Source organism: Ciona robusta, chromosome 5 (genome assembly GCF_009617815.1).
Source record: "Ciona robusta chromosome 5, ASM961781v2".
NCBI lineage: Eukaryota > Metazoa > Chordata > Ascidiacea > Phlebobranchia > Cionidae > Ciona > Ciona robusta.
The window spans coordinates 126096-139156 of NC_143239.1; the positions used below are offsets into that span (position 1 = coordinate 126096).

The 13061-nt window shown below is 34.4% G+C and overlaps 1 protein-coding gene across 1 annotated transcript; it reads left to right on the forward strand.

The window, feature by feature from the left end:
- Positions 1–1685: 1685 nt before the first annotated feature.
- LOC149735230 (uncharacterized) lies at positions 1686–8359 on the forward strand. Its single transcript, XM_089878705.1, has 4 exons — positions 1686–3158; positions 3230–3280; positions 5874–6624; positions 7089–8359. The coding sequence occupies exons 1-4, from the start codon at positions 2309–2311 to the stop codon at positions 7333–7335; spliced, it is 1899 nt and encodes a 632-aa protein (XP_089734831.1). The 5' UTR covers positions 1686–2308; the 3' UTR covers positions 7336–8359.
- The last annotated feature ends 4702 nt before the right edge of the window (positions 8360–13061 follow it).

The window sequence follows — 13061 nt, forward strand, 5'->3', positions numbered from 1 at the left end:
CGCAGTAATTAGGTAATGTTAGAAGTTAATATTATTCATATGATGTTTAAATAAAAAAATGTTTCAATTAAAATAAATGATAATACGTGATAAGAGTAGTGCATTTTAAGCGTCCCCACTTAAATGATAATAGTTTGATTCAGTCGTGAATCGTGTGGATTTCAACACGTGTCGTCCCAAAAACTGCCAGACAGTGTTTCCGCTATATAAAGTGCATGAGAAAATTAATCGTTAATTGATCGTCAATCATGCGGTTTTAAATTTGAAAATTTAGTCTAAGAATTATAAATATATATTATAATTTGATTCAAATCAAGAGATTAAAGAAAAATGCTAGAATTAAGAATTGAGATAAGTGCGGAAAATAGTCTCGTAAAAAACAACAACAACAACAACTGTTTGACGAAAAAGGATCTATATGACCACTACCGTGCTCAACAACAAAGCCAAGACAAGAACAACTGTTCGACGAAAAAGGATCTATATAGTCACTTACGTGCCCAACAGCAATGCAATATTAGGATTGATAAGAGACTTAGCACTAGCGTTACAAAATAAAATTTCGCCTTCGTAAAAAATATTTCTTCTACCGCTTCTAATTCTAATATTCGACCTTTTTTGACACAGAAAACAAATAGCACATGTTTTTATACATTTTTTAACTTTTAAATTTGTTTTTAGGCCTAAGTTTTTTTGTAATTTACCGAAAAACATACATTTTCCCTATACCTACTGTGTTATTTTAGACTCAAATTGCCGTTCAATTTGTGTTTTACGTAACAATGGGTTGGACTACTCGGTATTTCCAAAGTTAGTATAGACCAAGTTGGGAAACGGCGCTCGTGTCCGCCATTACGGAGCCCACAGAGCGTGAATCGCCTATACAAATGCATGATCGGCATGTGTTCATTTAGTTCTTGTAAGCGATACAAAGCTAGAAAACACGTATAGCGGTTGTTTTAACATATAAAATATAATTTCTAATGTAAATCCTGTTATATAATATTAAATCTAGGAATTAATGTGGAGTAAATTAGTATTTTGACTGGTTTTCGGCGTAATGTGTGGTTTACTTTACGTTGGCGATTAAGACTAGCAGCAATCAGCTTTGTTTACATAATAATATATGATCATACTTACAAACCTACAGAGCCATTCTTTACTACATTTATAATCCAACATGAGTGGACATGCAGCTCCCAACTGCTTAAGTACTAGCAGATAAGGTGTTCGCGTTTTCCGATTTCATAAAGACCCGGAACGCACAAAAGGTAGCTTACTAATTCAAGCAGAGGACCAAAAATAGTAACTCAGTATTGTTTTCCTCAATGTCACTTCGATATTAGGCAAATTTTACAAAGATACCTTAAGTTTCGTTGCCGGGTATACGTGTTGAGTTTGTGAACCAAAAAGTAAAATCACGGCAATTTACATGCAAAACTGCAGCTAGATACACCAGTTTATGGTAATGTTATGCGTTTTTGTTTGTATTTTTATATTTCAAACACGTTCTTTTATGTTTTTGGTTAGTAAACTCGATATTTTCTGTTTTTTTACACTTGAATCGATTGAGTGTTCAATAAAAGTTGATTACTTTTGTGAGGTTTATTATTGTGATAAGATAAAACATTAGTAGAAAGCCATTTTTACGCGCAGAAGTGCTTGGTTAGACCAAGTTAGTATAGACCAAGTTAGGAAACAATCCGTATTTCTATGGCTCTGGGTTGGAGCAATTGTTGTTATAGGTGTCTTGCCCAAAGACACATACGCCCACAATGGTAGCAACGGCGGCGAGCCTTGGGTCATTATAGCTTTTATGATTCAACAAGCATTCACAATGAACATCTCATTATTTTGCCCATTTGAGCCATTGAAAAAATGTTGTATTCGTTTACTCCGAATTTTTTTTAACTGCCCTTGCCGCGCACTTGTTTTCGAATATTATTAAACGGGAAAGAGTAAAAAGAGATTTAAAAAATGCTTATGTCCTACCCCCACCCTATCATATAAGAAAGTTTTTAATTATTTAAATTTTCGAATAAAAGAAACACAAACATTTTAAACAGCAAGCGATGGCTAGTTTTAACATTTTAAATCTTGCTCTCTTATTGTCATTCTGACATATCGAACAGTTGTTAATTTACAACACGGCCATTGGCTGAAGTGGTTTAAGTGGTTTTCAAACATAATTGCGTTCGTTATATTTTGTTGTGTAAGCTGTGGCAATGTAGGTACATAATTTTATCTTAACACTGAAAATGTTTTATAATAAAGTGTAGAATGTCTCACGCGAACGTGGTGTAATAGAATGGCAAATAGTCACCTCAGTTACAAGAAAAAAGTTTCGTTCTATTTTTTGTTTTTAATATATTTGTTTTTCTGGATGAGATGTGCCATTCAGCGGGAAAACACTTCAACCATAAGTCGAGAAGTTCATCCCAAGCGCAATGCTGGTGTCGAATATTTAACAGTTTATGCTGTTATGTTTGTTTCTTCCATAAACATCTCTCTTGTCGCGAAATCTATGTCCGAACTACTGCACATTCCTCAATCGAATTTCATCATCGATGAACAAGTTACGTCGTATGGTTTGCCGGCATTCTTCAACCACCTAACAAAAATTAAAAAAAACGTACGTAGACTATTTTGTCGAGAAAAATATCAACTTTTTAATCATATTCCACAAGAATTCGAAGTGTTTGCAAGAATCCCCCACCAACCTAACAACGCTTGCCACCAAACACCCATCAACAGCAGTTGCTTTGCTTTGACTTGGAAGGTGGCTGGTTACGACACAGATTTCCGGTTTGAATATGAAAGAAACATGGATCTGATACATTGTTACAAGAAGCTGATATACAGCGGTGAAATAGAAAAGAAAGTGAAAGGATGTATGACGTCATGGAATCTGATAGGAGTCTTACCTAAAACATGGAGTAGCAAGTCCGACGTTGGAGTTAGCGACAGTAAAAGTTTTATTTTTACATCGCGGCGACGACGAAAGAGATCTTTTCCGTCCTCAATAATTCATAGCGTAGTCCGCCATAAAGTAAAGCATTTGAGCGTCGCACCTGAACTTTACATGCCCAATACAAGGTTAATTAACCAAGTTCAAGTGTCAACAACCACCACCCGCCCAGCACTTATATCAACATACAGTAAGTACGTGACTTTTATATTTAATAATAGAAAATATCGGTTTACCTAAAAGTGTGGTTTTATTTTATAGGTGACCCACCAGAGTTCTCAACAACCCAAGAGATAGACCGCAAGGGCGAAGGTAGAGGGTCTAGTACACAGAAATAAAAAAATAGTAGAACGCGCAACTGCCCAAAACCGTGATACATTCTTTTTCTCTATTCATGGCCGCCAACTCTGTCCCCATTATAAAAGATAAGCGCATAGTAGTTTTAGGTTTTAGCTGTTTATTTTAAAAACTACACAAACTATTCAAGTTTGTTAAGACAGTTTAGTTGTTTGGTAGGTTAATGCTTACAGTTTACCACTTGTTTAGAAAATTTAAATATTTAATAAATCAATTAACAACCTTTAAAAATACAGTTGATTAGAAATATATGTATATAGTACAATGGGAGAAGGTGGGACTCTTAAGCACATATTGCCAAATATTTTCAAAATCAAAATAGATGACGGTTTTTGGGTAATACCACGAATTAGTACTATCATTCCTTTATTAATTGACAACAATTTAATTAAATATAATAAAACACACGAGGAGTTATTTAACGATCCGCACAACAAGTGAAATTTTACAAATTCGAAAACACACAGGATAAGATGGGACAGTTTAAAATCATTGTTAATTTTGATTATTAAGTGTATTTATAAATAGGAATATACGTAAATAACACAAATAATACTGTACGCTTTGAAAATTAAGTCTAAACATTCTTTTTCTTGCCCTACTGCTATAGTTTTTACCTATACATTATATTATTGCATAACAATTGGTATTGTTTGAACGGCAATGGGTATTGTTCGAAGTTCAATTGATAAATATTGTATCCTACAAATGTATATGAACTTGTAATAACAGAAAACTGATAATAACTATTGATAAAGTTTTTATTTTTGCTACAAATTGGGTATTACTACTCTGTTTTTGGCACAAGCTACTTCTTGTAAATTATCACCGAGTGCAAATGACCAAATTTCGAATATATTTTCAAAATATCATCTTTCTATTACATCAATATCTTAAAGTTGAAAACCCCCTGAGGTATAAATTACTAAATTAAAAGCAAATCTTTCAAAGTTTGACAATGAAAACATACGAAACTACTATGGGGGGAAGATGGGACTCTAAATTGAAATATATTTACATTAGCAGTATTCTGCAACTTGTAGTTAACCTACCGAGTTTTTCAGGCTGTGCTAGTGTTTTTGCCATGTAAACTTCACATATATAACGTTAAACCGACATGTTTTGTTGTTTTTATCTCAAATTAAAGTCATATTGACCCCTGCCTATTTTCTTCATGCTTATATCTCAGGTTTTTTTTTTAAACTAAAACTAGTTTTATGAGACAAAATCAAACTGTACGAAATATTCAAGGTTGTTTTACGAAGCTAGAAATCTAGTTTAATCGTTCGCACACGCAATCTAAAAGATTCATTGGCTCTACTATGATTTGGCGAGCATTAAAAAATAGCACCTTACTATTTCGCATTTTTTACCTGTTCAAAGTATACTGTTTCTTTTTTACATATCTTTTTTAATATTTAAAAACAGTAATCAGCTTTGACGGGCGTTTTATAAAGTCGCGATAATACTGTCAAATAATTCGTAACCTTATTTTTCTGATTATCATTAAATGGGGGTCCGAAAAAACAAAATTAAAAAAAGTCTCGTCTGACAAAGTGTCCCATCTTCCCCCACCCTACTATATTAGAAAATACTTGTTTTACCCAAAGTTAGTATAGATCAAGTTAGGAAACGGATTGTAAAACAACGAGTTTTGTTATCCATTGTCTCCGCGTCTACGACGTCATAGTCGCCGCCATTACGGAGCCCACGGCATAGCATTTTATCATTGCTGGGTGCTGTTTTTCGTTTAAATATTGCAATTTTTTAAAAACCAAGCACTTCTGCGCGTAAAAATGGCTTTCTACTAATGTTATATCTTATCACAATAATAAACCTCACAAAAATAATCAACTTTTATTGAACACTCAATCGGTTAAAGAGTAAAAAAAAACAGAACATATCAAGTTTACTAACCATTAAATGGGGGTATAATAAAAAAAAACGAAATTTATTGAAACATTGGTTGCATCAATTAAACGTAAAAAATTAAAAAATAAATTAAAAAAATTAAAAAAAATTGTCATTTACTACAATGGTTACTAGATCAACGCAAGTAGAGATTAGCAATAAATAGAAACTAATTAATGTATCAGGCAAGCTTCGATGTAAATTCATGTTGTTGATTGGGCATAATAATCCTGAAAAATAATGGTTATCTTTCTGTTTTTTTATGTCACCCAACATTACCTTAAATACGTAAACTAGAAGTTACAATTCACGGTTTATTGTTGTCTAACATCTTTGTTACCGGTTGCGTTAATACCTTTGAAATTGTTTGCCTTTACTGACATATAGTAGGTTGGGGGAAGATGGAACACCTTCGGCGCATAATATCCGAATATCCTGATCGTGTTTTAAACAGTTAACAACGGTCTATGGAAGTCTTGATCATATAGTTTATAATTCTTTGAAAGTTCCTTGTTTACTACCACATTGGACGAAAAAATAGAGTTAAAATGTGTCCCAACTTCCCCCACCCTACTATATATAAATTATACATGCATAAGGTAATCGTTAGTTTGTCAATAATTTATATTATATTTAGGCAACATGTTCGAGTATGCGGCTATTTGGGGGAAAGCATTTACAATAAAGATTCCGGATTGGTGGAAACAGAGAATAACCAGCCCTCATGTAATCAGCATCAATGTCACGTGGCTTTATTATGACAAAACAAGATATTCTGTGATCGGTGTTCCATTGGGGAAAATTCGCAATGATTTAGTAAATGTGACATTGAAACAAGGAACAGAGGATTTTAACATGAGGTTGAACATTACAATCACTGACAATCGAGTTGGCGATCCAAGCTATTTTGTTACGTCACAACTGACATTGCTGCCAAGATCACGTGATTGGGGCAGCGATGAAATAATCCCCTTAAAGTTTATGGAGAAAATCAGAGATTTCCTTCCACACGTTGACCTTTGGGATATCACAATACTTAATGTAAAATTTTCACCAAGGGTTAACGTCTCTGACGTAACAGTGACGTGGTTGATTGATAAATTTTCCCAGCAAGTCTTCTATGAAAATTATTTTACATCTTTGTTCCACAAGACAGGAAATCAAACTTTTGCTTTATCCCTGCTACCCCACTTCGTCTTGCAATCGATGGTATTTGAACGTATTGAAGAAATCACAACTACAGATCACGGATCAAATGCCGGTGTAGTTGTTCCTGTTTGTGTGGTTGTCCTTATAGTTTTCTTGTCGATTTCTTCAGTCATCCTTTTACATAAAAGGAAAAAAGCAACCAAAAACTCAATGCTTGATACAACGTACAAAAAATGCAGGTATTGTTTCTGTTCAAGATATTTATAACACATGCACTTTTAAGTTTAGTCTTAAAATGAGTCAAAGCAGCTTAAACAAAGTTTACCAATTTTAACTCTTAAAGTTCAAAGACATGCCGCAAAATTTCGGCGTAAGTGACGTTGAGTTATGGTCATTTTACCTCAATGTATTGGCCGGTGACGTGGCAGAGTCGGTAGCACCCTGCCACCAATCATTTCCACGGGTTCGAGGCTAAACCGTTGTGTATGGTTGGAAAAATTTAAACAGCGATTACTTAAACACAGTGGTGGCCTATATGGACTAAATGGTCAGCCACACATCAAAAAAAATACCCAGCCACACATCAAAAAAAATCAATTCTCCGCAAAGTTACATATACGTGGTAACTGGTAAATGAAACACAACACACGTGTTTTAACGATTAGTTGCCCCACCACGTTTAACCTTGCACAATTATTTTCAGAAAACCAATCTGTTTACTTGGAGAAATACAGCTCGACAGATTCCGGCCTTCTAAACCAAGAATCATTGAACCGGATGATTATTGTGAACATCAATCACGTGATGACGTAAACAATCAAATTAAGTCACGATTCCGAAATTTTGAAAATGATGTCGAGGGAACACAAAGTGGTTCTTATTCTTGTTTTGCAATCGGTGATTATCCCGGACGGGGTTCCAGTATAAACAATAGTTCACACCAAAGTTAGTATAGACCAAGTTAGGAAACGGATTGTAAAACAACGAGTCGTATTATCCATTGTTTCGCGTCTATGACGTCATAGTCGCCACCATTACGGAGCCCACGGCATAGCATTTTATCATTGCTGGGTGCTGTTTTTCGTTTAAATATTGCGATTTTTTAAAAACCAAGCACTTCTGCGCGTAAAAATCGCTTTCTACTAATGTTATATCTTATCACAATAATAAACCTCACAAAAATAATCAACTTTGATTGAACACTCAATCGATTAAGGATTAAAAAAACAGAAAATATCAAGTTTACTAACCAAAAACATAAAAGAACATGTTTAAAATATAAAAATACAAACAAAAACGCATAAAATTACCATAAACTGGTGTATCTAGCTGCAGTTTTGCATGTAAATTGCCGTGATTTTACTTTATGGCTCACAAACTTAACACGTATACCCGGCAACGAAACTTAAGGTATCTTTGTAAAATTTGCCTAATATCGAAGTGACATTGAGGAAAACAATACTGAGTTACTATTTTTGGTCCTCTGCTTGAATTAGTAAGCTACCTTTTCCGCGTTCCGGGTCTTTATGAAATCGGAAAACGCGAACACCTTATCTGCTAGTACTTAAGCAGTTTGGAGCTGCATGTCCACTCATGTTGGATTATAAATGTAGTAAAGAATGGTTCTGTAGGTTTGTAGGTATGATCATATACTATTATGTAAACTAAGCTGATTGATGCTAGTCTTAATCGCTAACGTAAAGTACCCTGTTAAACCACACTTTACGCCGAAAACCAGTCAAAATATTAATTTACTCCACATTAATTCCTAGATTTTATATTGCATAACAAGATTTATATTAGAAATTATATTTTAAATGTTAAAACAACCGCTATACATGTTTTCTAGCTTTGTATCGCTTACAAGAATTAAATGAACACATGCCGACCATGCATTTGTACAGGCGAATCACGCTCTGTGGGCTCCGTAATGGCGGACACGAGCGCCGTTTCCTAACTTGGTCTATACTAACTTTGGTTCACACTCGATGTGCTGTTGATTTAAAAAAAGGAAATAACCTTTATGTTTTCACAATGCTTTGGTAAATTTGCGTCATTGGTAAATTTACAATCACATAATATGATACAGTATGGTGGGGGAACGTGGGACACAGATAAAATCGGGCTTCTTATAGGCCCCCATTAAATGATAAACAAACAAGAATATTAACAGTTTTTTCACGATCCAACGAAAGCCTAGGTATTGAACAAATAGAACACTTTTTTCAATGGCTGAAAGAAGTATATTAACAAGATGCGCATTATAAATATTCGGTAAACCATATTAAAACTGCTGAAATTTTGTAATTTGGGATCTTAGATCAAGAGTACTTTTATAAAATGGGCTGAAATATTTTGTACACTTAAAAACTAGTTTCAATTTTTTAAAAAGCTGAAATATAAACATGAGTAAAATAGGCATGAGTTTAGGTGGCGTTTATAAGAAATAAAAATATATATAATAGTTTTAACGTTATATATATAACGTTACACAGCAAAAAAACTAACACAGCTGGTTAATTTCGTTAAGTGAACTACAAGTTGCAGAACACTTTTAATAAAAAAATAGAATGAGGGAAGATGGGACACTTTATCAGGCGAGACTTCTTTCAATTTTTTTTTACGGAACCCTAAATAAGTCAAAAAAGTAATATTACAGAATTGTTCAACAGTATTATCACGACTTTATAAAACATGAGGAAAATAGGCAGGGGTCAAAATAACTTAATAATATAGCCTAATAATAATAATAACTTTTATTTGTTTCTTCGATTACGGTAGCGAAGATTTAGAAATATTTTTAACGAAAAGACAGGGTATAGCGACAAAAACAACAGTTGTCAAAACACGCTTACAGTTAAAATCATTTTTACATTTAGTTGAAGGAAAATAAGCGTTGTCGCTACACTTAACGGACAAACGAGCCATTTATTTTAATTACGTTAAACTTCTAATAGAAACAAAACAAAAGTGTGCGTAAAGACACGACTCGTGAAATGGGGGAGTCGACTTGAAAGAGGATTGACCCAAAGATTGGTCCCTGATGAAAAAACAAAACCTCCAAAAAGAAATTCCACCAATAGTACACTTTGAACAGGGGCACACTTGTAAATTGCAGAAGGTGTGCATTACTGTAATACACAAGAAACTAAATATAAGAATAAATACGAGAAAAAATTAATACGTAGAAAGAAAGATATGTACAAAAGAGGCAGCAATGTTAATATTAATAAAGTGTTTAAAATTGACTGTAAGATAACCTACAGGTATAGTCTTTTAGGTTAGAACACATTACGTAGTCCAGTATTACTGTGATTCGCACTCAGTCGAAGAAAATTACGATACAGTATATCCAGTATAGCTCTGTATATATCCATTTTGGTACTGAAACAACATTTGTGTCTAAACCAGTGATTGTGTCTAAACTAAACTAGCGCACATTAAGTTAGTAAACAAGATTGTTTTAGTTATCGTCGTTTGGTTTGCAGGTTCAATGATTATTTGTCAATGTATAGATATTTTATTTTCAACGTGACACACTTTCGCGTCTAAACTTACTTACTGATACAGTTCATTCAAATTATATTATATACATTCAACTACAGTTTACCATGGTCTACAAGTGCGTTGCATATTTAAATTGATCTTGTTATCAGTCCTGTCCAAAGAAACCTTCGTTCTTTTGACTCCTGGACGAACGGACTTTACGGCAAAGTTGCTTATATACGGCAGACTGACAGCTTGGTCCACACGGTGCAATTTACAAGAATGATTATGAAGCTCACTTGGTAAAGCATCTCTAGTAGGCCGTGGCGCCCTCTATAACAGGCCTGGACACCGTCGGCGCCTCTCTCGAAACTGGAGGTGGATGGTTTTGCAGCGCTTGTACGAATTGTAGACAGTTTTGATGAGTTATATGATGAATTATCGCATTAGATAGTGTTTGCTCGGAGTTTTAGCAGTTAGTACACTATAAATGTTTAATTTATTATTCAGTTTACAGTAGACAGTTGGTTATTTAAAGATGTGTTTATACTGTTAAAGTAACGAATGTTTACCGGTGTCAAATTTGACAATCGCACCCATGAGGATCTTTGATTTAGTAAAGTATATCGTTAGGAGCTATATTATATATGCTCTGCTGCTGCACTGTGTTTAAAAACTACAAAATTCAAAGAAATCTTAAAATGTACAGAGCTACAAATTCATTTTAAAACTGTAATGGTGTATATTGAAACTCTTCCGCTAATTTACACATTGGAATCATCCTGATCAAAATCTATGGGCCTCAAAATGTATTTCAACATTATGGCTAAAACAATTGGGGGGGTGGTAAAGAAGCAGCAAGAAATAGTCATAACAACGGTTTCGTCTATTCTTGCATTGGCGTACAGATTGCATACCTCGCCGTCTCGCACCTCGCTCAACAGAAATCCGACTTGAGCAGAAAAGTAAGGACTCTATAACAAGTCCAGGTTACAGCTCAGTGGACAAAATTTACACGAGAAGAACATTATACAGCAAGGCGAAGTTTCTCCGCATTGGCGCATTTTTATACAGGGCCCAGTTATAAAACAATCAAGGCGCAACGCCGCATACACATTACGCCACTGGACATATAGTAGGATGGGGGGAGATGGGACACCTTTAGCACAGAATATCTAAGTATCCTGATTGTGTTTTAAACAGTTAACAATGGTCTATGGGAGTCGTTAAGATACGGCTTCATAATTCTTTGAATGTTCTTTGTTTACTACTAAATAGGACGAGAAAGTAGAATGAAAAGGTGTCCCATCTTTCCCCACCCTACTATATCACATTTCTTTGCCTTAATTCAAATATATTGCATATTTCACCCAAGAGTGTCAGGTCATTAGTATTTTCAATCTTGGAAGTCATTCTGGTCAGTGTTTTTGTACTGGGGAGCTTATGTTATGATCCTCAGTTTTTCATATGATGCTCTTGAAGGTGAAAAATAATCAAATGAGTGAATGACCTGACAAGTGCTCACCAGAATACACAAGCTTACTAATTCAATAAGCTGTTGTATTTGAATATCTGTATTAAGCACTCAGCGGAAACTTTGCATGTATGGCTTGCTGCAATAATAAACATGATAATAAACTGCCTATCCTATGCTATTCTTGGCCATCTGCTCAGCGAAAGAGGAATTTATAATTATAAAGCTAAGATAAAAACATTCATAATGTAAATACTTTGAAACTTTGATGGCAAGTAAAAGTACCCTGGATGTCTGGATAGTGGTTATGTATCTTTCCTGGACTGGATAATGCCAAAATTACAAACGAAATTAAGCAGGAAAGGAATATTTTTTTAAACCGAAACTTTGGGGACACGCAATATGTTGTTCCGTGGAATGGACTGCAGTCATCTTGACCTCTATTGGTTACATGTGGTAAACAGAAAATTGGTGTTTTATCACCTGCATCATACCCACTTGTACAGCCTGTCACACAACAAGCCATAGCCTACACATGATTTCTCACTATATCTTGCATACAAGCATTTTGTTATACAAAATGTATACATGTAACCTGTTCTAACTGACATTACCTTCACCAGCATATACAAACCACAAAATAGGTAGCATTTCTTTTTAACTTGACCCACCTTTTTTATTGTACAAATGTAAAAATATATTCTTTTTAAATTACAATGTAACCAAAAATAAACTTGTATTACAATTTCTAAATTTATGTGACTTGGTGCAACTAAACAGTTTAAGAAGGGAAATTCGAAAGTTATCTTAATTTTTGATTAGCTTTTGGCTTTGACTGTGCCGATTTGTTCTGCTATCCTAATAACTAATACATCATTTCTTTTTTTTAATAATTTAAGTTTTTTTTAATAATGCAAGAAATAAGCCTTCTGATGAGATCAATATTAGGGTTATCGGACAAAAAAAAAACAAAGTCAAAAAGGGATTTTCAAAAGCAAGCAGTCTATTTAAATTAAAAAAAAACTGAGAAGTGGTAGGTCTTGTAGTTCAGAAAATATTTATAGTTAGGAAAGTTTGGTTAAAATGTCTGAGGGACTTAGTTTAGAACTAACAACACAGGCGCGCATAACCAAACAAACAAAGCTTCAGTTAAAATTTTACACTGGTGGCCAATCATAAACATAATACACGCAAGCTAAAGAAAAAAATTAAACATTTATAGTGTAATTCGTACAAGCGCTGCAAAACCATCCGCCTCCAGTTTCGACAGAGGCGCCGACGGTGTCCAGGTCTGTTATAGAGGGCGCCATGCCATTGTACTATAACATTGGTAAATAATGTAAACATTTGCCGTGCATGTTTAACTCCGTTGGCTATATGTCTAAGACATCAGAATGAAATGGAATTTACAAAACGACAAGAAGCAAGTCAACTAAAGAAATATTTTGAAATCTGCTAAAGTGCCACAACGTTTTTTTTAACATGGATAATATTAGTCAAGTTGCGTGGTTAATTTTAAAAATAACTGAAGAAATTATAAAAACACAGCCCTGATAATTCTAGAAGGATATATTACCAGAGTGTGGTCCCTTTATTTAGTGCATGTCCGCTATGTCCACTATGTAGTAAATATTGTGGACATAGTGGGCATAGCGGACATGGTGGACATAGCGAACATGCACTAGTTAAAGGAACCCACCAGCTGGTCTTACCCGA